This window comes from Nycticebus coucang, chromosome 5 (genome assembly GCF_027406575.1).
Source record: "Nycticebus coucang isolate mNycCou1 chromosome 5, mNycCou1.pri, whole genome shotgun sequence".
NCBI lineage: Eukaryota > Metazoa > Chordata > Mammalia > Primates > Lorisidae > Nycticebus > Nycticebus coucang.
In genome coordinates this window covers 115,603,011-115,628,621 of record NC_069784.1, presented here as the reverse complement: position 1 = coordinate 115,628,621, position 25,611 = coordinate 115,603,011, and the positions used below count along the sequence as shown (strand labels likewise).

At 41.9% G+C, this 25,611-nt stretch overlaps 1 protein-coding gene across 1 annotated transcript in view; it reads right to left on the bottom strand.

Annotated features, from left to right (window-relative positions):
* Positions 1 to 25,611, bottom strand: part of ECT2L (epithelial cell transforming 2 like) — an 80,729-nt gene that overhangs the window by 21,281 nt on the left and 33,837 nt on the right. Inside the window, exons 8-14 of the mRNA XM_053590613.1 lie at positions 24,531 to 24,659; positions 16,979 to 17,071; positions 15,130 to 15,312; positions 12,632 to 12,735; positions 10,988 to 11,113; positions 4,606 to 4,692; positions 294 to 508 (exon numbers count right to left, since the gene is read on the bottom strand). Of these exons, the coding sequence (XP_053446588.1) occupies positions 294 to 508; positions 4,606 to 4,692; positions 10,988 to 11,113; positions 12,632 to 12,735; positions 15,130 to 15,312; positions 16,979 to 17,071; positions 24,531 to 24,659 (937 nt within the window). The remainder of the gene's footprint in view (positions 1 to 293; positions 509 to 4,605; positions 4,693 to 10,987; positions 11,114 to 12,631; positions 12,736 to 15,129; positions 15,313 to 16,978; positions 17,072 to 24,530; positions 24,660 to 25,611) is intronic.

Genomic DNA, 25,611 nt, shown 5'->3' with positions numbered 1-25,611 from the left:
AGGATCCCCACAGCTTACTCCCATCAAATCCTTCCATTCCTTTCCTACTGCTCAACTACCATCACTGATAAAAAAACAGCCCCCTATGGCTCTCCTTCCCATTGTCTCCTGACTCCACCTCTGGCACCAGGGTTGTGAACTGGGGAAGGTGTGGCCCTGTGAGTCCCCACTCCCACCCAGGGTCCCCACAAGTGTCAGAGAAGGACTGAGCCTCCATGCAGCTTTTAAAACAAAGTGTGGGCTCCTCTCACTGAAACAATGAATATTTTTAACAATACATGTTCAGGGCTTACCTGTTGAGACTTAAAATCTGCAGAACATCAGAGAAAATGATCTGGATATTGACAGCACTCAGAATTGCTCTGTTTGATGACAGTGCTGCTTTCAGGGGCTTCACATAAACATCTCGCAGAATTCCCAGCATCTGCACATATTTCCTCTCACTCTGTAAGAGTTCCCTGACAACTCTAGTTCGCTTTTCTGCTGAGTCCATCTGGAGTTTCCTCTCCTGTAAAAAGCAGTAAGAACTCATATAAAAAAAGCATAGACTCTTTTCAGGCTTACAGGCTCAAGGAGCCTGGCAGTCCATGCAGTTAAGAGAAGAGGAAGTCCATGGTTCGAGATGTGCAGGGTTGCAGGGAACCTGGAGAGAGGACTGTGAAGGACCCGCTGGCCACTGCTCATCCCAAGCAACACCAAATAGCCCCTCACATCAGACAGAGCCTTATGACCTTGTGGGGAGGGGACTTTTAATCTTGGCTGTGGAGCAGGGCAGATGGAAACTTCACTTTGATCCATCTACCCATGCAGATGTGTTAGGTGTCTTATGCTGGGTGCTGGCTATGTAGTGATGAGAACAGGACAGGGTCCTGCCCGTATGAAGGTCACAGTCTAGTAATGAAGCGTGGGATTGTCCACTTTTGTTTTCCTATTTATTTTTCCTAGTAGTATTTTATTGATTTTATTTCTGCTCCTGCAGACAGAAGAAGTAAAATGAGCCAGCCCTCTACTATAGTTTGAATGTGTCCCTTCCAAAATTCAGCTGTCGCCAAAGTTGATAGCATTAAGAGGGGGGCCTTTAAAAGGTGAGTAGGCCATGAGGGCTCCTTCCTCGTAAAGGGCTGGGTGAGGCAGTTGGTCCTCTCTTGCCCTTCCTTCTTTCTCCATGGGAGGACACAGCGAGAAAACTCCCGGCTCAGTGCCTGTAGCTGAGCGGCTAGGGCGCCAGCCACATACACCAGAGCTGGTGGGTTCGGCCTGGGCCAGCCAAAACAACAATTACAACTACAACAACAAAATAGCTGGGTGTTGTGGCGGGCGCCTGTAGTCCCAGCTACTTGGGAGGCTGAGGCAAGAGAATCGCTTAAGCCCAAGAGTTTGAGGTTGCTGTGAGCTGTGATGCCACGGCACTCTACCAAGGATGACATAGTGAGACTCTGTCTCAAAAAAAAAAAGGAAAGAAAAGAAAATTCTCAAGGGTGCTGCAACTTGATCTTGAGCTTCTCAGCCCCCAGTGAGAAATGAATTTCTGTTCTTTATAATAATTACCCGGTACCAGGTATTCCATTATAGCAACACAAACAGACTAAGACACCCTCTCACTGTTAACTAATTTGCTTCCTACGGACATATTATGAAAGACTCAAACATATGCTCTTCTTTTGGCATATTCAGGAAAAAGTATCCATCTTGGGAGCTGTGAGCCCACCTCTCTGGCTAGCTAGGTTGCCAGATGTCCTGTGTTTTCTATATTTCCAAGTTTTGTTTTATTTTGCTGGAACTAGGCATTTTCCCCCTTTTATATGTATATTTCAAAAGTTATAAGATGAGCATTTTTATAATAGAAAAACAATTACAGCATTTAATTTTTAAAAATGTAATGCCCTGGTATTTGAGCTTAGAACTATTAATACTCTTAGAACACAATTTCCTTTTTCTCTCCAGCCCTAAGCATACCCCACACTGCCCCAAATAAGACAACCCTGCTTCTGCTATGCCTACTGCTACCCCTGTCTGTGTGCTGTGTGATGGTACCTCTTTGATGAAGCATCAGCTAAGAAGAGTCCAGCATCCACCATCACCTACAAAATGCCCAACGAAGGAATCAAGATGGATGGTGTTAATTTGAGGGTGGTGGTGCAGTTTAACATTAAGAGTAAACTAATGAGGCTCAGCGCCTATAGCTTAGCGGCTAGGGCACCAGCCACATACACTGGAGCTGGCGGGTTCGAACCCAGCCCTGGCCTGCCAAATAACGACGACAACTACCAAAAAAAAAAAAGAACAATTAGCTGGGCATTGTGGCAGGCGCCTGTAGTCCCAGCTACTTGGGAGGCTGAGGCAAGAGAATCACTTAAGCCCAAGAGTTTAAGGTTGCTGTGAGCTGTGACTGCACAGCACTCTACCCAGGGTGACATAGTGAGACTTTGTCTCAAAAAAAAAAAGAATAAACTAATGAAAGCCTGTTGAGAATGACAGGACTTGTTGATGAGGCAGATCCGATTCCAATTTGATAGGCACCCGAGCAATGAAACAAGCACACCAGAACTGCTGGAGATGGAGCTGGACGGTACAGTTGACACATTCCAGCAGCATACAAGTGGCGTCCACTGCAAAGGGAACCTACCATTTACTCTAGAAGACTGTCCTTACAGACCAAGAATACATTCTCAGTTAGAAAACCACAACTGGGTTCCATCATATCCCATTACAGTACAGTTCTCTCTATTCTTTCATTTTTCTGTTCCTCTTTATTGTACATAAAGGAAGTGGTATATGTGCACAAGGTTTTTCTAATTAATGGCCAGTAGTATGTGTCCATCAATATCAAATGGTGGTGGTGGTGGGGAAATACTGGTTCAGTGAAAAGGCTCCTTTCTCCCTCGGTGGCTTCTTTATTCAGTCTTTATCTTTATATCCTAATGAGTTTTTTGCTTTCACATATATACAGAGGCTGCCAAAAACACGTATTCACATTTTAAGAAAGGAAAACACTGTATTAAATGTATAATACTCAAGTTCCATTTGACTTCTGCAACAATAAGAGATGCTCGATGTGACTTGCATTCATCTCTTGTTACCGGTACATGCTGAGTATTGTATTACAAATTATATGAACACAATTTTTTCATATATGTGTGTGTATCTATATCCTTGCGTATCTTGTTCAGTTAGAGAATTTTGACATTTTTATTTATGATTGTATAACTAAGGACAATTTTATAACATTCTTGTATGTAGCTCTTACAGTTAGGGTAATCTGTCAAACTAAAATTAAAATATGAAAAGTAATTTAAGAAAAAATGAGAAAACTTATTCTGTTTGAAATACTATAAACATACTGTTCTTGGTTACTCAGGTTTTATTTTCCAAATGATATAATACCTATTAGACATATGAGTTAAAAATTACATCTGCATCCCCCTTGGATGTTGGCTGATAGTCCATAACTGTTTTTTCTGTGCATTTATGTATGTATGTATGTTTGAATATTGGAGTTATCCAACATTTGCAATCATTTGACTTAAGGTTTTCATTGTCAAACCTTTCACTGTTGTCTTAAAACCATTGTCAGGGCAGGGTGTGGTGGCTAATGACTGTAATCTGAGCACTTCAGGAGGCAAAAGTGGGTAGATTGCTTGAGCTCAGGAGTTCAAGACCTTCCTGAGCAAGAGCGAGACCCTGTCTCTACTACAGTAGAAAAACTAGTTGGGCCTTGTGGTGGGCATCTGTAGTCCCAGCTACTTTGGAGGCTGAGGGAAGATCGCTTGAGCCCAAAAATTTGAGGAAGCTATGATGCCACAGCTCTCTACCAAGGGTGACAGAATGAGACTATACTCAAAACAAAACAAAACAAAACCATTGTCAGATGTTATTACCAATAGTCAGATGACACATACACACACACACACACACACACACACACACACACACGTATTTTAATTACCCTAAGAGAAATTTTCAAGGAAAATGAAGAACTAGGCTCACACCTGTAATCCCTGCGCTCTGGGAGGCCAAGATGGGTGGATAGCCTGAGTTCAGGAGTTTGAGACCAGCGTGAGCAAGAGCAAGACCCTGTCTCTAAAAATAGTCGGATGCTGTGGCAGGCACCTGTAGTCCCAGCTACTCGGGAGGCAGAGGCAAAAGGATCACTTGAGCCCAAGAGTTTGAAGTTCCTGTGAGCTGTGATGCCATGGCATTCAACCAGGGGCAACAAAGTGAGACTGTCTCAAAAAAAAAGAAAGAGGGTGGCACCTGTGGCTCAGTGGGTAGAGCACCGGCCCCATATACCGAGGGTGGAGGGTTCAAACCCGGCCCCGGCCAAAGTGCAACAAAAAATAGCCGGCTTTTGTGGGGGCACCTGTAGTCCCAGTTACTCAAGAGGTTGAGGCAAGAGAATCGCCTAAGCCCAGGAGTTGGAGGTTGCTGTGAGCTGAGTGATGCCATGGCACTCTACGGAGGGCGATAAAGTGAGACTCTGTCTCTTAAAAAAAAAGGAAGGAAGGGAAAGAAAATGAAGAACTAACTGGTATAAAGCCTGAAGCTTCACTGTCAGGAGCAAAACAAATAGAAAGTTCATGTGCTATAATGTGATAATTGGCTTACCAGTTTCACCAGCACTTCCAGATTTAAATCATTTTTGCTAAGACTTGACTTTGTGTCCTGAGAATTGTCTTCTGTGACATTTGTTTGCTGAAGATTAAATAGAGAGTTGATTATTTGGAGGATCTCTGCAAGCCCAATAGGTCCTATGGCCACAGGAGGCCCTTGGAAGCTGCTTCCAACCCTCACCACTTGTTCCCAGACACAGTGAATTCAGTGCATCACAAATGTGATGCCGCTCTTAAATTAAATTTTGTTTTAAAGAATAGCCTTTGTCGACATGATCTTATACTTAGAGAACACCAAAGACTCAACCACAAGACTCCTAGAAGTCATCAAAAAATACAGTAATGTTTTAGGATATAAAATCAATGTCCACAAGTCAGTAGCCTTTGTATACACCAATAACAGTCAAGATGAGAAGCTAATTAAGGACACAACTCCCTTCACCATAGTTTCAAAGAAAACGAAATACCTAGGAATATACCTAATGAAGGAGGTGAAGGACCTCTATAAAGAAAACTATGAAATCCTCAGAAAGGAAACAGCAGAGGATATTAACAAATGGAAGAACATACCATGCTCATGGACGGGAAGAATCAACATTGTTAAAATGTCTATACTTCCCAAAGCAATCTACCTATTCAATGCCATTCCTATCAAAATACCAACATCGTACTTTCAAGATTTGGAAAAAATGATTCTGCATTTTGTATGGAACCGGAAAAAAACCCATATAGCTAAGGCAGTTCTTAGTAACAAAAATAAAGCTGGGGGCATCAGCATACCAGATTTTAGTCTGTACTACAAAGCCATAGTGCTCAAGACAGCATGGTACTGGCACAAAAACAGAGACATAGACACTTGGAATCGAATTGAAAACCAAGAAATGAAACTAACATCTTACAACCACCTAATCTTCAATAAACCAAACAAGAACATACCTTGGGGGAAAGACTCCCTATTCAATAAATGGTGTTGGGAGAACTGGATGTCTACATGTAAAAGACCAAAACTGGACCCACACCTTTCCCCACTCACAAAAATTGATTCAAGATGGATAAAGGACTTAAATTTAAGGCATGAAACAATAAAAATACTCCAAGAAAGCATAGGAAAAACACTGGAAGATATTGGCCTGGGGAAAGACTTCATGAAGAAGACTGCCATGGCAATTGCAACAACAACAAAAATAAACAAATGGGACTTCATTAAACTGAAAAGCTTCTGTACAGCTAAGGAAACAATAACCAAAGCAAAGAGACAACCTACACAATGGGAAAGGATATTTGCATATTTTCAATGAGACAAAAGCTTGATAACTAGGATCTATAGAGAACTCGAATTAATCCACATGAAAAAAGCCAACAATCCCATATATCAATGGGCAAGAGACATGAATAGAACCTTCTCTAAAGATGACAGATGAATGGCTAACAAACACATGAAAAAATGTTCATCATCTCTATATATTAGAGAAATGCAAATCAAAACAACCCTGAGATATCATCTAACCCCAGTGAGAATGGCCCACATCACAAAATCTCAAAACCGCAGATGCTGGCGTGGATGTGGAGAGAAGGGAACACTTTTACACTGCTGGTGGGACTGCAAACTAGTACAACCTTTCTGGAAGGAAGTATGGAGAAACCTCAAAGCACTCAAGCTAGACCTCCCATTTGATCCTGCAATCCCACTACTGGGCATCTACCCAGAAGGAAAGAAATCCTTTTATCATAAGGACACTTGTACTAGACTGTTTATTGCAGCTCAATTTACAATCGCCAAAATGTGGAAACAGCCTAAATCCCCACCAACCCAGGAATGGATTAACAAGCTGTGGTATATGTACACCATGGAATACTATTCAGACATTAAAAAAAATGGAGACTTTCAATGAATCCCCAACAATAAAATAAAATAAAATAAAAAAATGGAGACTTTACATCCTTCGTATTAACCTGGATGGAAGTGGAAGACATTATTATTAGTAAAGCATCACAAGAATGGAGAAGCATGAATCCTATGTACTCAATTTTGATACGAGGACAATTAATGACAGTTAAGGTTATGGGGGGGGAGCAGAAAGAGGGACGGAGGGAGGGGGGTGGGGCCTTGGTGTGTGTCACACTTTATGGAGGCAAGACATGATTGCAAGAGGGACTTTACCTAACAATTGCAATCAGAGTAACCTGGCTTATTGTACCCTCAATGAATCCCCAACAATAAAAAAAAATAAAAAAAAAAAGAATAGCCTTTGTCTTCCTTTAAAACTACATTGTACTTGAGAAACTGAATTCATTGAAGCTCCCTTTTCCCTGGGAGAGGTGGAGGGGTAGCACTGCAGGGGCTCCCCCCAGGTGTAAAAAATCACACCTATTCTTGAGAAAACAGGCTTAGCTTCAGCTCTGTAGCTTCTCGGTGGAAAGTAAATAGGCTGTTTTATTTCTAAGATGCCAGAAGAAAAAGCTAACACTTTGTGAAATTCATCCCTTTTTTCACCTAATAAAAATGTGTCATTAACAATCCAAGTACCCTATCTGGGCCTGCCCATTTAAATCTGGCTGCTTCTTTCATCACTTTAACTTGTCATTTGTTCTTGTTGTGGGCTTTAGATAATTTAGCCCACACACACCCCCCTACTACAGCCTTCAGCATCCCCGCATCTTCTAGCAACAGAACAGAGGTCCCCCGTGTTTAGACCAAGAGAGGAAGGTGAGTCATGGTCACTGGGGCTAATCAAAACTACCAGTGGTAGTCCCTGGCTGTCTTGGGGCGAGGCTGGAAAAAAAGCATAAATGTAAATCTATGACTCCTTTGCCTTACTCACACAAAAATGAATTTTTATTCTGTAGCTACTGTGATCTTTATTGGCAGCCTGGAGCCTTTGTGTGAGAGCCCTGGTCCATGAGCTGAAGGCAAGTCCTGACACCAGGAGGACCTGCTTGAGCCTAAACTCATGTGTCTGCTCCAGGGAGTTCTTCAATCATTTCTTTTGTCTTCCTCATAGTAGCCTTGTTTGGACAAATCTTGCTCTTGCTCAGGCTGGTCTTGAACTCCTGACTTCAAGTGATCCTCCCACTTTGTCCTGCCCTCCCAGAGGGCTAGGATTTACAGGCGTGAGCCACCATGCCTGGCTGGCAGCAGTGTTTAAAAATATAAATTTTTCTTTGCAGTTAGGAAATTAATTGGGCATAGCAATTTTGTTTGAATCTAGACTTGGCAACTTTGTTCATTTTATATTACATATTTAATTGGTAGAATTTGTTGAGCTTTTTTAAGATTAAGAGGCCATCTGTTAGTTTTTAGGGGTAAACCTGGTGGAGTAAGAGGGGCAACGAACTTTGTACATTTATAAGAAAAACTATTAATTTGAGTTGGTGAGTCTTTCCTCAGCTCTCTCCATGACATACGTAAAGAAGACAGTAAGAAATAAGCTTACAGAAATAGGCTTTGATCACAGGGAAGGAATTTTCCTCTAAGATTGAGTGCGGGCAGACGCTGCATTTTCCAGAGACCTTCTAGTCATTGTTGATGCTTCTGCCAGAAAACAGTCAGCTGCCTGGATTAGGGGCCAGAAATCGTTGTGAAAATGACAGGTAGAGCTCAGGAGCTATGATTCTAGCTACCACCCATCACCATGGTAGCCTGGTATCAGCACAAACAGCACAGGTAGACAGAAACCAGGAATAACTAGCGATGGGCAGCAAGAGAGAAAGACAGGGAGAGAGAGCTAGATTCATACAGAGTCCTAGATTTGACAGACGACCCTATTTCACAAGCCCCTATGGAAGGGTTTTTAAAACAAATATCTCAGAGAAGCTTTCACTTTCCCTTGCTGTGGCTCCTGAGGCTTCTGAACAAATATCCGCACTTTTAAAAATAAACCCTAATGTCAGCAGAAAATCAGCTTTTCAATTTTATCCTGATTCAGTACTTACATTTAAGCTGTAGTCCTTCCTATAGAGATCCCCACATTTGTTCTGTGAGCTTTGTGCAAAAGCTCTTAGTGTTAAATAGAAAACCAAATGAGAACACACATTTTTTCCTAATTCGATTTTTAAAAAAATATATCAAAGCAATTTCTAGGCATTGAGGAGTTTTGCATTTCTCCAGATTTATTACTGGCAGACAATGTAAAAATAGCAGGCCCGATTTCAGCAATGAGGCAATTTTAAGCCCAAATGTCCTGCATTATGTTATTAGCATGATTAGATGTTTAAGTCAGCAGCAGGTTGAAAAGATTTGATTCCGTGTGAATTTTATCTGGCAGGGGAAATCTAAGAAAGTCTAAGAGTGACAGTGACTGAGAGGAACTTCTCCAAGTGGCCATTTCCCTTAGGCACCAAAGATTCCAGAAATGGTTCTCTACAACAGTTAGATTTTTCACATGTACCTGTGATGCTTCAGAGGAGGAAGCATCTTTAGTTTTGCCCTTCTGCTTATTCAAGCTGCTCCAAAGAGGGGCATTTCTGGGGTCTACACGTCTGGAGCTTGGGGTGACAGATTTAGAATAAATGTGGATGAAAACACTCCAGTTAAGTTTCCAAGGGAGGCAGGAATCAGCTGATGTTGAGAAAGACTTTGGAAGAATTTGGAACCTGTGTAACATGGTTCCGTGCTGATCCTTCCCTTTGCTGAACCAGGGAGAAAAGAGTGATATTGAGGCCGGGGTGCTATTTTTCAAAGGCTTTCATGAGTTGAAGGATGTATGGAGACTAAATCTACTCGGTGGGAGAATAATGCCTGAGAACCTCAAAAAAACAAAAATGGTAGCTACCATAAAAGCAGCAGCATCTGAGAAACAGAGAAGGGAAGGAATCTGGATTAAGCATGCACCCCAGCGTCCCCACCCTGCCTGTGTATTCTGTGGAAAGAATCTACTCACACCCTGCCATCTGTTTACACACAGGTCTCATCCATCATGAAGATGGGGACTTACCCTTGGCCTCCTCTCAGGGCTGAGCACAACGCCCAGCACAAGGTTAAGCTCCCACAAGTACTGAGGGGACTGAACGGAAAGGTGGAGAACTACCTCCTCCCTGAGAAGAGGTCTGTGAGAATTTCTGGGAAGAATTAAATCTGGACTAAATATAGATTTCAGGGTGGAGCAGCAGGAAGAAAGGTTCCAATCTAGAAAGGGCTGAGACACCCCAGAAAGGTCTTTACTAAGGGCCCTCTCAGGGAGATGTTTGTGATTGGAAAGAATTAGACTAAGAGTCATGCTGTGGTACAGCAGAATGGTGGGGCTAGGTGTGTGCAACAGCTAACACCTGTAATCCCAGCACTCTGGGAGGCCGAGGTGGGAGGATTGCTTAAGGCCAGAAGTTTGAGACCAGCCTGGGCAACATAGCAAGACCCCATCTCCACAAATGTAAAAAAATTAGCCAGAATGGTGCCAGGCACCTGCGGTCGCAGCTGCTCAGGAGGCTGAGGCAGGAGGATCACTTGAGCTAAGGAGTTTGAGGTTGTAGTTATGATGATGCCATCGCACTCCAGCCTGAGCAAAAGAGCAAGACCCTGTCTCTGAAACAAACAACAAAGAGCAGGTCTGAACAACAGGACTTTTATGTTGCTGAGTGTGTTAGGGGAAGCTTGACAGAGGGGTCACTGCCACCAACAGCCTGTGTCTGCCCTTGTCCTGCCCTGTGTTGTCCTTCAGAGGAGCCTGAATAATACCACCAGAATGTCAGGTTAATAAGGCAGCAAATGGTTCATCTGCTAGGGGGAACTGGCAAGTCCATTCCTGCCAACAGTCTTCATGGCGAGTTGGTGTTAGGAACTGGCATTTCACACCTTCAAACATCAAAGACAGGTGACTTGTCTATGAACATAAAGTGGTTCTAAAACAACATTTTCCCTATACATAGAAATTGGCCCTTTGAATGGTGATACAGTTCCCAGTATTTCCTGAATCCTGTTTATTTCAGGTAACCAAGAATGTATGGATTCTGAATATAGTACTAGCAAAATTTTTCTTTTTTGTCTGAAAAACTAGCTTCAACCCCACTTTTTTTCTTTTGTGAATTTGAATGCCAAATATAAAAGAGCCATTCTTAGTTTCTCTCTCTCTCTCTCACACATATTAATCTTAAGACTCAACTAAGTAGCAAAGCAAAATGCAAATTTCTAGCTCGTCCCTCACAACCAAATAGTGTCCTTCAAGCCAACATGGTACAGTTCATGCTTTTAAGTGGCTTAAATGTTACCCATATTATGAAACTATAACACACTTTTTTATAACAGTTCGTGAAAATGAAGTTCTTAGAAATAACAAGTTGAAAGCTGTTTGGGGAATACTAACATTATTGTTTATAAATTTCTTCACCATATATGCCTAATTCTACAGTAAAACAATGGCATAAAAATACAGGAGCAACTTTACCTTCGCCAGTAAATTGAATGTTGCCTTTGGTTCACATTTTGTCAGAATAACATTTCCTTCCAAATCTTCGCTCTTTTTATCACATTTCTTCAGCAGAAAATATGACAAAAATTCCAGAGGTCTGTCCTTAAAAAACACCCCCCCAAAAAATTCCTATTTAAGACATTCATCTGAAATACAGTTCATCAAAAGTATAGCAGAAAAGAGAACACATTTTTAGTAGTTTTCAGCTTTCTACCTATTTAATTTACGTGTCCAGAAAACAAAGTGACTATTTCTTAATTAGAGTCAGTAAACGGGACATTTCTAGTTAGTCTTATATTCCAATTACTCTTGGTTTTCAACTTTTTGTTCCAGTCCAGTTAGAATGCCAAATTCTTATCAGAGGGTCTCTTAAGATCTTCAAATCCAAAGTGGTCCACACCTCCCTCTTGGTCAGTTGAGGAAAGGGGACAGGAAGGGGCTTGTTTTCTGGGGAAAGAAGGCCAAGGAGAGGCGACAGCATCCTAACTACTGGGAAAAACATTCTGAGACTCTCCAATTTGGCTCCCTCTCAAGTTATAGATTTAAGCACTATCAAAATTATATAATACGTGGTTACTTTTAAACAATCAGGTGAGAATAAGTACACTGAGCCTACACCAAATATGTTTAGTCATTTTTTTGGTGTTTCAGGAGCCGTGTAGAGTCACCTCTGGGAACATCCCTGCTCATTCTATCAGCAAAGCTTGCCAGGGCCTTTCCTCCGTTGGGCTGCCTGAGCCTTGGCCAGTCTGCTGAGCTGAGTCTTCAGAGGAGATAAATCTGCCGGTGCTGACCCCAGAAGCCAAGTTGCAATCAGAGCAGACCCACAGTAACCAGGAGAGAGAGCATGAGCGGAAGTGTGTTAAGTCCACCCACAAAGTAGAATTATGCCAGTGGAAGAGAAGGGCGTGAGAAGCTCTCCTTGGAAAACTGAAGACCTTATGTCTCAAGTATGTTAACATCATCCCAATTCCCATCCTAGTCCCCACTTCCCCAAACGGAGAGCTGCGGATTCCACTTTCCTCTCACCTTGCATCTGTGTGGCTGAGAGAGCAGGCCTGGCGGCTGGAACGTCCACTAACTTTTCTGGGAGAATATCCAGGATTCGTTTCTGATGGAAATGTTGCTTCAGGCTCCCCCACTCCACTCCATCCCCAACCCAACTATTGGTTTGCTTAGTTGTGCACTTGTGTTCTCTCACTTTCTTCTGTCATCCAGCCCCTTGCCCTTCGTCTTCTTATATCTGAGCTCACCCTTTCTTGGCTTTTCCTCATACTAGTAGTAATTGGTTTCACTGTTGAGTAATGTTTATGTAAAATATAAAACCACCAACACATTTTTAAAAAGAAGTTACTACTGACTGAAAAGAAGCAGAGACAGGAAAAGGTGCACAATGTAACAAACTTTACAGGATTTCCCTTCTGTGTCTGTTTTGTGCACCTGGTACCTCTTGTGCCCAGAATCCATCAGTGGCTGTTTTTATAAACTGATGTCATTTCTCTGAGAATTGTGTTCTGAAAGGGATAAACTAGTAAAAAAAAAAAAATGATAAAGACAAACTAAGAAGTTATTTAAATGTTGGGGGGGTTTATATTCTTCTTTCATTAAAGAATCACTTACAGAATCTTCTTTTGACAGCTCCATCAGACCATCTGCCAGAGCTTGTACAATTTCTCGGTTATGCAGAATGTGGGCCATACTCATGGTGTCAAACATAAACTGCCCTGTGGATATAAGGCCATGTGCCCTGTCGTTAGTTTATGTAAGTGATCAAAAGGAAAACAACTCATGTGCCCTGTAGTTAGTTTATGTAAGTGATCAAAAGGAAAACAACTCTGTCCTCACAGTTGCTTTTTAGTGTAAAAAAATGCAAAAAATAGAAGTAAAAATGTATTACGCTATGAGGATTTCTAGTATGCTGAAATATAAAGTGAGCCAAAGCAATTTAAATGTGCAGTACCCTCCCTGGCAAAGTTGATATTGAAATGAAATCTGTAAATTGGACAATAAGGACAGAACACATGAAAAATAACTACAAGTTTAAGAGCTATTTGTTTTTATTTTTGTTTTTGAGACAGAGTCTCACTCCATGCCCTGGGTAGAGTGCCATGGCATCATTTGTAGCTCACAGCAACCTCAAACTCTTGGACTTGAGCAATCCTCTTGCCTCAGCATACCAACTAGCTGGGACTACAGGCACCCGCCATAATGCCCACTTGTTTAAGCCATCCACCCTCGGCCTCCCAGAATGCTGGGATTATGGGGATGAGCCACCATGCCCAGCCAACCCTATAATGTTAAATGTTAGACTTTCAATCCTACCAAAAATTCTTCTACACTCCCTTTATCTTTGGGCTGAAACATATAAATACAGAGGGTGCCCAAAAAATGTATACACGTTTTAAGAAATGTTATCTATGTATTACTTTTCAAAGTAGAACTGAAGGCATCATTACTGGTTAAGTGTGCCTAGACCTGCTACACACATCCATTTACCTGCAGTTCACACACATTTTGGAAACGATCAACTTTACTTCCGACAAGATCTCTTTAAATGTGTATACATTTGCTGGCACTCTTTGTATTTTAAATTCCTGAGAAATAATACACAAATATACATACACAGACATCTTAGAATTTTTAAACACTTTGAACAGCATGCAATTATTTGAAAACAATTTTTCCTTTGACTTTCTCCTTGCCTACGTGTCTCTGCTTTTCTTTCTAGTCCTTCATGTGTGTATCTGTGAATGAACAGAGAGAAATAATTTCTCCCTGTTTATAGCTTCAAAACTATTTATAAATATTGGTTGAGCCCTTCCTAAATGTGGTGGAATGTGTAATACAAAAACACAAGAACAGATCGCTGTTTTGGAGGTGTTTACGTAAAGAAATACAGGATATATATGGAAAGATAAAATATCTGCATGTACACATATTGTATTGACAGAAACTATGTAAATTGACCTTAAATAAGGAGTTGGGCTGAGGACGAGAAGAAAAGCATAGATAAAGAATGACTTGTATGATAAATGGCATTTTAGTTGGCTGGGAAGCATTAGTAAAAAATGGAACAGGTAGTTACAGGTGAGAAAAAACCCGTCTTTACCCAGATGGACAAAAATATTTCATTTTTAAAAACAGACTAATTTTCTTGGCACCTGTTAGCTCAGCGGCTAGGGCACCAGCCACATACATGGAGTTGGTGGGTTCAAATCAAGCCCACGCCTGCCAAACATCAATGACAACTACAACCAAAAATAGCTGGGTGTTGTGGTGGGCGCCTGTAGTCCCACTTACTTAGGAAGCTAAGGCAAGAGAATTGCTTGAGCCCAGGAGTTGGAGGTTGCTGTGAGCTGTGATGCCACCGAACTCTACCCAGGGCAACAGCTTGAGGCTCTGTCTCAAAGAAAAAAAAAAAAAAAAAGCTGGGCATTGTGGTGGGTGCCTGTAGTCTCAGCTACTTGGGAGGCTGAGGCAAGAGAATTGCTTAAGCCCAAGAGTTTGATGTGAGCCATGACACCATGGCATTCTACCCAAGGTGACATAGTGAGACTCTGTCTCAAAATAATAATAATTAATAAAATAAATAAAAACAAATTTAGGTGAAGATGCAAAGTTGATCATTGTATCATGGGTATGGAGCATGAAGGGGGAAAAAACTTCAGTGATATCCCGTAGCCTCAGCAAAGGCCCACGGAGCCCATCACCAAATGATATATTTTAGATAGAAAATAAATAGAACTTAAATTATAGAACAACTTAGGTAACAGGTGCTGTGGTATAAGAGGTACTTAACTTCTGGTGCAAATTCAACTGGAAAAGGACATAGCTTTCTGGCTTAGCAAACACAAATTTTGTCTAGAACATAAATAGGGATTAATAAGATGGTGAAATTTTAGAATAATAACTAGCTTCAGCATTTTTAGCATGAATATATTTGTTCTTAGTAGGTATTCATTATATTTGAAAGGCAATGTGAAAAACATAGGGGATGAAGTTTTATTGACGATGTTTAAGAGTTGAAATGTACTTGCACCGTTCCTAAGCCTGTCTTTGCCCTGGGTGTGAAGCCAGCTGCACAATTAATCCCAGACAGAAGCAGCGAGAGTTCTCACCTATCATCCTGCCACTGATGCTCTCCCGCAGCTCCTTGAAGAGAGGACGAAGCTGTTTCCTTACCGATCTCAAGGTGTCTTCCAGGAAGTCTGTGAGGCTGGACCACGTCTGCAGCTTCGGCTGGGTGAAGTAGAGTGAAGGAGGTGCCCTTCCCCACGGGGGTCCCAGCCAGTCACTGAGAACTGATATTATTTTCTCCTTTTATTCTTGCAGACTTGAACTTAGATGAAAAAATTCTACTTCATGTTTAAAGTACAACAAACACTTGGTTGTATTTCTGTCAGGTTTACTATTACCCTTTCTCATTAGAAGACCAATAAACACGCAACATCTGTTTGCAGAGGTAAATGTAGAAACCCAACAAATCATTTCCAATGTCTATCTGCTCTTTGCTAGACAAGTGACATGTTCTATTTGAAGTAAAAAGTTAAGTAGCTTTTGAATTTTGCGTCAGGAAGCAGAGTCGTCTCCTAAGAATATAGTGCTTCATCTTTCAGTCTAAAAGTGAACATATAAGAAAATCCCACACTGCCTGGTTTCCCATCAGGCCATTAAAGGTCAGCTCCATTGTGACCAACCCATCTCCTCTTCCACTATGTCAGACTGCCACCTCTCTCTGCAAATATCTCTGTGTGACCCTAGCAGGTGCTAAACAAAGTTTCTCTCCCTGAAAAGCAATGGCTTGTTAAATTTGATTTTCTGTCCTGAATGCTGTTTCCTCTATGCTTATTGACAGACATGTGAAAAGATTTATAACATGTTCTTTTATAAGGAGAATGAGAAAAAGGGGGGGAAGAGGGAGCGGGTGAACAGGAGGAAGGGGAGGCCGTGGAGGAGAAAAGGTAGAAAATCTATTTTGTAGTGCAAGTGACACCCTGGTGTGCTCTTTTAGGCCAGTTCCTCTCTCCGCAGGGCCAACTATGCTGTCATTTGGTGATGTTGCTGTATCGACTAAAATTAATCAGTGGCATTTGCTTCAAAACTGTGTTAGGTCAATGTGCTTTTGTTACATCTACATAGAATCTTTTCCTTTACAAATTCCCAGCCATGCCAGCTCTCCCCAGTCCTGAAGGCCTTTGGCCTTTGAGAGTAGAGAAGTCATGCTTTCTGTAGTTTCTACCTCGCTCCAAGCCCTGCTTGAGAGGAATCCGGGGTGTTTTAAAGGGGGTGATTGGCATTACTGTAACAAAGCAATTTGGTTCTCTTCTTGGCCAGTCAATGTTACATTTTGATTTATGTTTTGATTAACATCTAAATTAAAGTTTGCTTTCAGGTGTATTTTCACCTTCTCAGATAATGCTACAGAAATGGAACCTAAGCAAACCATTCTCAACAGTTTCACAAATAATGATTTGAGGCAAAAAATATTTGCAATAAATAATCCCCTTCTAAGCAAATAACTGAGCAGCATGAGATTACCTAGTATTCCTTCTTAAGGAAAGGAATTAAAGATAGTCATTGACATTGACCATACAATGCTTTTTCTTTCTTTTTTTTTTTTTTAGACAGAGTCTCACTGTGTCACCCTAATTAATTAGTTAGAGTGCCATGGCATTATCATAGCAATCCTCTTGCCTCAGCCTCCCAAGTAGCTGGGACTATAGGCACCCACCACAATGCCTGGCTTGTTTTTCTATTTTTAGTTGAGACACGTCTCACTCTTGCTCACGCTGGTCTCAAACTCCTGAGCTTAAGCAATTCACCTGCGTCGGCCTCCCAGAGCGAGGATTACAGGCATGAGCCACTACACCCAGCCACACCCAAAGTATTAACTGTACTTTGTCTTCTGGCAAATCTGGAGATGGTGTATGTTATTGGGCGTGGCGGTCAGCTCCCATATACACTTACTGTGTTGGTAAGAGCCAGTTGCAATCCCAGTGGGGGCGGTAAAGAATGTGCCAGTTAGTTGAGACAGCTGAGAAAGAACTTCCATTCCTGCCTCTGCATAGTAAAATACTTTTGTTAGTTTACTCACAGGTTTTGCCATGAAACAATTAAGTAAGATTTAGGAACACTATACCGGCTGAGAAAGGCCCTAGGAGTTCTCATCTTCCATTCAAACCCCTCCAGTGAACAGTCCAAACACACTTTATAGTTCACCCCTAAATACTAAAGCTAAGCACTTAATCATGACAATTAAGCAATAGGGTTGGGAAAGATGACATGAAGTTTGACCTAGAGCTTATTTTCAAATTTACCCAAAGACAGAGAAAAATCTACATATATTTTCTAAACTAGTCTGACTCAAAGGAAACATCTCATTGTAAGAGGACAGATTTAAAACAGTTAAATACAGGATGGAATGTGATAGTTAAATTTTAGTGGGGTATTGATTTCGCCCCTTCTTCAGAGACATAACATATAAATTGAATTATTGAATTTAGCCTACAGATTGAATTACTTGGCATGAAACTAATATAATGGGTAATTTAATCGTGTGTAGTCCAAGAATAAATAATGATCCTGGAAACAGGCTGACAGTAGCTGAAAGGTTGGAATGTTTCTCACTGGCATCTAATATTTTTATTGACAAATAGAGCCAACAAAAATAAAATAGAGTCTACAAATGAGCCTACAAGTACATATTCAATTGCTTTGAACAAAGGTACAAATGAAATTCATTGAGAAAAGGATAGTAGTTACAACAAATAGTGATAGAATAATTAGATATCTATGTTAAAAAATTTTTAACTTAATCCATACTTCATGTTCTAAAAAAAAAAATAAATCAAATGGATCACAAATCTAGATGTCAAACTTGAAACTATAACTAATTTAGAAAAAAACAGAGACAATCTTTGTGATCTTTGGCTAGGTAGAATTTTTATTTGGGGGGTGAGGGGTAGCGTCTCACTCTGCTCTGGGTAGAGTACTCTGGCTTCCTACCTCACAGCAACTTCAAACTCAAGCGATTCCCTTGCTTCAGCCTCCCGAATAGCTAAGACTACAGGTGCTCACCACAATACCTGGCTAGTTTTTCTGTCTTTAGTAGAGTCTTGCTTTTACTCAGGCTGGTCTCAAACTCTTGAGCTCAGGCGATATACCCACCTCACCTCCCAGAGTGCTAGGATTACAGACATGAGCCACCGCGTCTAGCCCTTAGAGAGTTTTTAGATATGACACCAAAAACGTGATCTATACAACAAAATCTTAATACATTTGATTTCATCAAAATTAAGAACTTCTCTTCAAAAGAAATTGTTCAGAGAAGGAAAATATAAGTCACAGACTGGAAAAAACATTTGCAAATCACTTATCCAGAATGTATAAAGAGCTCTCAAAATTTAGTAAGAATATAACCTAGTTTTTAAAATGAACAAAAAATTAAGACAGACATTTCACCCTGGAAGATGTATGAATGACAAGCACACGAGAAGACCCTGAGCATCATTAGTCATTAGAAAAATGCAAATTAATGCCCCAATGAGCTATCCCTTTGAATGGCTAAAATTAAGAAGATGGATCATTTTGGAGTGCTAGCCAACTGGAGTTCTCAGTACTTCTTGTGGAAATGTCAAATGGTACAACCACTTTGGAAAACACTTTAGCTGATTTTTTAAAAAGTTAAACATAGCCTTGGTGCCTGTGGCTCACGCGGCTAAGGCACCAGCCACATACACCTGAGCTGGCGGGTTTGAATCCAGCCCGGACCAGCCAAACAACAATGACAGCTGCAACCAAAAAATAGCCAGGCGTTGTGGTGGGCACCTGTAGTCCCAGCTACTTGGGAGGCTGAGGCAAGAGAATCGCTTAAGCCCAGGAGTTGGAGGTTGCTGTGAGCGGTGATGCTACAGCACTCTACCCGGGGCAACAGCTTGAGGCTCTGTCTCAAAAAAAAAAAAAGTTAAACATATATACCCATTATATGACCTCACCATTCTACTCCTAGGTATTGAAGCAAGAGAAATGAAAGTGTATGTTCACACACATGTTCACAGCTGTTCTATTTGTAACAGCAGAAACCAGAAAGAACTCAAAAATTATTAACAGATGAACGAGTAAACAATTTGTGGTGTATCTGTACAATGTAATAATTCTCAGCAGTAAAAAGGAAGGAGACATTGATACATGAATCAAATGGAAGAATCTAAAATAATGACTCAGAATATTGTCTGATTCCCCTTCTAGAACCTTACAAAAGATGCAAATGGATACATGTGAGGGGGAATAGAGCCCCGGGTTGGGGGTGGGGGGAAGCAGGAGAGAGGTACTACAAATGGCATGAGGGAACTTTGAGGTCATGAATGTGTTCATTTTCTTGATTGTTTTATGGTTTCTTAGAGTAGATATACGTATGTCAATATTTATCCAATTGCACACTTTATGCACAGCCGATTATATTAATTATACACAAATAAATCTGTTTAAAAATTTTAAAATAATGCCTCCTAAAAGATGAGCCTTCAATTTTTGTCTTGTGCAGTGAGTAGTGAATGATGATGTTTTTACTAAGGAATCTGGGGAAAGAGTAGATTTAGTGCTGGGCAGGTATAATCCAGAGTTTGTTTTGGGTGTGTTAACTTTGAGATATCTATTAGACGTGCAAATTAAACATCCATAGAAGATGTCAAGTGGGAATGAGATATACGAGTCTGCAGCTCAGAGAATTCAGAGCTGGAGACATAAATTGGGGCATTTTTTAGCATATAGATGGAATTTAGATGAGAGCGCCCAAGGAGAGAACGTGTATGAGGTTGGACAATTGGATTCATAAACTCACGCTAGGAAAAATGCTCCCTACCTCATTGCTCATTCACTACCGGCACCTTCCAAGTGCTCCCCTGGGGAAGCAAGGCACTGACAACAGCATCTAGCCCACCCTTCCGAGGGATTTTGTTTGTTTGTTTGTTTGGGCAGAGGAGCTGGGATGGAGGCTTGTCCCCCAAGCCTCACTCTCCTCCACCTTTTCAAAGCAATTTCGGATCTCTTTTCCTGAAATGGCCATCAGAACTGCTGTTATATGGCACACAGAAACACACAACAATAACGTGCACCACTCACCAAGACGCCATCACACATTGACACTAACACAGTTGTGAGACACACATACCAAGGTTGTGGAACCTTACCGAGCTGTTAGTACAGTGCTGCGGACATAAGCACACAGTGGCAAGTGTGCAAACTTAATTGTCAGACCTTGTATGTGGAAAAGGAGAGAATCTAGGATCAGGTCCTGGGGCATAGGGTCTAAGGGTCTTGCAGGGAAAGTGGAGCCTGCAAAGGAGACGGAGAAGGGCACTCTGAGGGGGGAGGAGCAAGCAGAGGAGACACGAGGAGGAGGGGCCTGCAAAGGAGACTGAGGAGGGCACTCTGAGGGGGGAGGAGCAAGGAGAGGAGACACGAGGAGGAGGAGTGGTCCAAGGTGTTCACCTGTCTCAGATGCTTTTAAGAAGTCAAAGCAAGCTGAGGCTGGAGCAGGGACCAGTAGATTTGAGGATGTGGAAGTCATTTAGTCTTCCAAAAGCAGTTTCAGTGGAGATGAGAAAAACAGCTTGAGAGGGTGGGAGGTGAGGGGGAAGAGGCAGTGAGTATAGACCAGCGTGTCTCTGAGTGTGGCCTTGAACCAGCAGCATCACCACCACCTGGGCACTTGTTAGGAATGATAATTCTCCAGCCTCAGCCTAGACCTGAGTCTGAAACTCAAGGCAGGGGAGGTCTGGCAATATGTATTATAATAGGCCTCAAGATGATTCAAATACCCACTAAAGTTAGAGAACCACCTGTCTATCAATTTAAAGAGAAATGAGGGAAAGCTTATTGTCTTTTTTTGTTTTTAAAGGACAGGAGATACTACAGGTGCTCCTGATTTGATGAGTGGTCTAATAAAGAGAGAGGAACAAGGCCCCGGGCCAGCACTGGCGTGCAGGAGTGAAATCCCAAGGAGGGGATGGTGGAGGGACAGAGTCCACGTGGGGCGCTGGTCTTGTTTGAGCAGAGATGCTTCATCCATCAGAACAAAGGGAAGACAGAATGAAGAGTATGAGGTGGGAATGGTGGTGGATTTGATGGTGGGGGAGAATGAGGGAGTTATTATCTGACTCAATTTTCTCACGGAAGTAAAAGATAAGGTCAAAAGCTGCGAAACTGGGTTACTGAAAGACTGGCTAAAGAGAAGAGATAAAATTGTCATCTCAAAGAGTGGGAAATGAATTTAACAAGAAAATGTGGAAGCCTTGCTCATGGGTGTTGCAATCTCATTTGACGTTTGTATTATCAAAGTTAAATTAGACTAATCAACATAGTTGTGTGACTTTCTCCAACAGTCTTCAGCTGCTCTGCCAAAGGCAGGAATAGGTGTGCAGAGAACTGTGCCTCAACTGGCATTGGGGTTTAGCCAAATGAGTTGGGATTGGCCAGGAGAAAGAGACAAGGAAGTTCAAATTCTTTGCAAAGGAGTGATGATAATGTCGGACTATTAAGTCCAAGTTTAACAAGGAAGGAAGCAAGGGTGAAGGCACAGTGAGAGGGACTGGAAAGTGGGAGTGTGTAGACTGGAGGTCTTAGGCAAAGAATTGCTGGAGGGGGGATATTTGAGTACATGATTTGGAAGAGGTGCTCAGGGACAAGTGCTTGAGATCAAGATTTCAGGGGTGATAAAGCTACTGAGGCTGGCCAGCACAAGAGTGGTGCTGAGGTGGTAGAAAAAGAGACAGAGATATAGGGTGGCACCTGTGGCTCAGTGGGTAGGGTGCCGGCCCCATATACCAAGGGTGGCAGGTTGGAACCCGGCCCAGCCAAACTGCAACAATAAAAAGCCAGGTGTTGTGGCAGGCACCTGTAGTCCCAGCTACTCAGGAGGCTGAGGCAAGAGAAGGAGGTGAAGGTTGCTGTGAGCTGTGATGCCACGGGCACTCTACTGAGGGCAAAAAAGTGAGACTCTGTCTCTAAAAAAAAAAAAAGAGAGAGAGAGACAGAGATTTAGACTGAGAAGTCAAGTGTCTTGGATGGTTCATCCAGGTGGATATTACATTTGATGAGAATTTTAGGGATGGTGGTAGGAAATCTATTTTGGGGGGACTGCCCTGATGTTTCACATGATGTAATTTGTATGTCACCAAATCCACTGTGCTTTTCCCCTTTGCTCTTATCCTGCCTTTCAATACTTTACTTTCTCATATTCTTTTTTTCTTCTATTCCACTTTAAAAAGTGCTTTGCTCTCATTATAAAAGTAATATTAGTTCTTTACAGAAAATAGAGGCAAACAAAAGGAAATTTCTTTTTCTTTTTTTTGAGACAGAGTCTCATTATGTCTCCCTCAGTAGAGTGCAGTGGCATCACAGCTCACAGTAACCTCAAACTCTTGGGCTTAAGCGATTCTCTTGCCTCAGCCTCCCAAGTAGCTGGGACTACAGGCACCCGCCACAACGCCTGGCTATTTTTTGTTGTTGTTGCAGTTGTTTAGCTGGCCCAGGCCAAGTTCGAACCTGCCACCCTCAGTGTATGTGGCTGGCACTGTGACCACTGTGCTACAGGAGCTAAGCCACAAAAGGAAATTTTTAAAAAGGAAGAAAAGAGAAAGGAAAACTCCCTCATCATCCTATCCAACTACTGTTAACACCTTGGTATAAATCCTTCCAAACTCTTTTCTGTACATAAATATGCCACTGCACACATATGTATGTTGTTTTTTTTTTTTTTTGAGACAGAGCCTCAAGCTGTCACCCTGGGTAGAGTGCTGTGGCATCACAGCTCATGACAACCTCCAACTTCTGGGCTCAAGTGATTCTCCTGCCTCCGCTTCCCAAGTAACTGGGACTACAGGCACCCACCACAATGCCCGGTTATTTTTTGGTTGCAGCCATCATTGTTGTTTGGTGGGCCTGGGCTGGGTTCAAACCCGCCAGCTCAGGTGTATGTGGCTGGCGCCTTAGCCTCTTAAGCCACAGGCGCCGAGCCAGACATATGTATGTTTTTAACAGTGGGATCACACTATCCATTGTCTTAGTAGCTAGGCTTTTCCGCCTGATTTCAAAAGTAAAAAAAAAATTGTAAAAATAGGTCTTTTTTAATATTTTGGTATATTTCCTTCCAGATTCTTCTATGCATTTTCCACATAGCTGAGATTAAACATTACATATATGTGTATGTATACACTGCACAATTATACACATATAATATCATTAGAATAACTATAAAATTATTTACAAAATACTTTTTGTAATCTTCTCTATTGTGGTTCCTTTAAACTCCTTCCCATCCTTTTTGTTTTTCCTTTTCCCTGGTGAAGCCTGCCAGGGGTGGGATTCACATACCTTGACCAGAGCTGTGAAACTTGAGGATTAGCAAGAACTTTAAAATTCATAATTTCACACTTCTTCTCCCCTGCTCTGCTTGGGAAAACAACATAGCCCATGAATGCAGAGATTTTAACAGATATCCAAAGACTAAATTTGACTTAATGTTTCTGAAGTTTCTCTTCCAGCACTGAAATCCACTTTGAATCACAGTGGCAGATTCTAGACAGGCAGACACTTAATGTGAAATCACAACCACCTCAGTGATTGTCAGTCATACTCATCTTTACAAAGTGCTTCACTGAGCTCGGCGCCTGTAGCACAGTGGTTACAGTGCCAGCCACGTACCCCGAGGGCGGCGGGTTTGAACCCAGCCCAGGCCAGCTAAACAACAATGACAACTGCAACAAAAAATAACCAGGCGTTGTGGCAGGTGCCTGTAGTCCCAGCTACTTGGGAGGCTGAAGCAAGAGAATCGCTTAAGCCCAAGAGTTTGAGGTTGCTGTGAGCTGTGACACCATAGCACTCTACCTAGGGTGACGTGGTGAGACTGTCTCAAAAAAAAAAACCCTCGAAACAAAGCACTGTTTCTAATATTACCTGAAGTGTTTCCAGTATTATTTCTTTTTATTACTTAAATATTTACAATATCTTGATATTCACAAGTCCTTGAAGTAAGGTAAGCTGCTATTATCCTAACTTCCCTATGAGGAAATGGAGTTCCACGAGCTTGCCTAAGGACAGCAGCTGAGAAGTGGCACAGGTTGACTCAGGCTCAAGTCCTTGGTGATCACCAAGTTCATAGTCTCTCCAGGTTCAGAACTCAGCCTGAGGGGTTTCCTCAGATTGAGTGATTGTGGTTCCTGTGCTGCTCAGGCACTTTCCCCTGTATTATGGAGGCTGATTTTATTGTGTTTTCCGGAATAAATATAAATAATGCTGCTGAGTGTTGCCATTGGTGACTTTATCTCTGCAGAGATAGGTTACTCTAAACACCATCCCTAACCCTTACTTCCCCTGAATATCAGGCTGTGTGAGATACGAAGAGAGAAAAAAATAAAGAGATGTGACTGAGTCGTGGGACCTGGAGGTGCATCACAGATCCACAGCTTATCACCATAAAGTGGGCTATAGTGTGTCACCATAAAGTGGGCTTCAAGCTGACCTGAAGCTCCAAGGGGCACAAAGATATCCACATGACCCTCTTCTTCTTCAGTAGCCACAAAGCTTCCTAATTTCTCCCAGAAATTTCTCACTTCAGGCGTCAGCAAATTCTTAATACCAATTTTATAGCCTGAGGAAAAAAAATTAAAATGTCATATTAGTTTGTCATATTATCAAAATGGAAACTATTAGCCATTTGTGAAAATGCAAGCACAAATTCAAAAAGGCAACAACTGCCTGTAAGACCAAGAGCTCGAAGGCACCTCTGCTTCACCTGCACCGTGTCAGGGCCACACTATGGCCATGGTCTCCTTCGCGTGCTGTATTACCTGGATGCTTTGCACTTAGGTTTAGGACACTGCATTTCTGCCTCTGCCGCACAGTGATGTGAGTTACCAGGATCCCGTAGGGTTTGGGGTGCATGGCTGGTGAAGTCCTTGGATTTTGCAACCAAGTTCCAAAGTAGAAATGTTTCCCACCATCATCAATCAAAAAACAAGTAGTTCAGAGCAGAAATAAGGCTCCCAGAGATGATGAACACCACTGAACTCTCCTTTCCCCTCACTTTCTAGGAATTCAGTGTGATAACTGCGCTAAGCTGCCTGGGTCTGGACCCGTTTCCAAAGGAGTCCTGGACACTCTGTCCCTCTGCACCCCAGGAATGAAATGAAAACAAAGTCAGGTGCAGGAACTCTGCCTTTTCATTACATTCCATCCAGAGGTCTACTTCACCATGGAAAAATCTCGTCGTGTGATGGGGTAAGAAATTTTGTTTGGATATTGTTTTTAAAGAAAAAGCTGTTGGGAAACCACCAGTTATTTAGAAGAAAACTAAGTTTTCTGTGGCATTATTTTGTTATTGTTATTATGTTTTTTTTTATTAAAAAGAAAGGGGCTAAGGACAGTGGCTCACACCAGTAATCCCAGCACTTTGGGAGGCCAAGGTAGGAGGATCACTTGAGGGTAAGAGTTTAAGACCAGCCTGTGCAAGGCCATGTGTCTACAGAAAAATAAAAAAATTAGTAGGGCATGGTGGCATATGCCTATAGTCCCAACTACTCAGGAGGCTGAGGCAGGAGGAT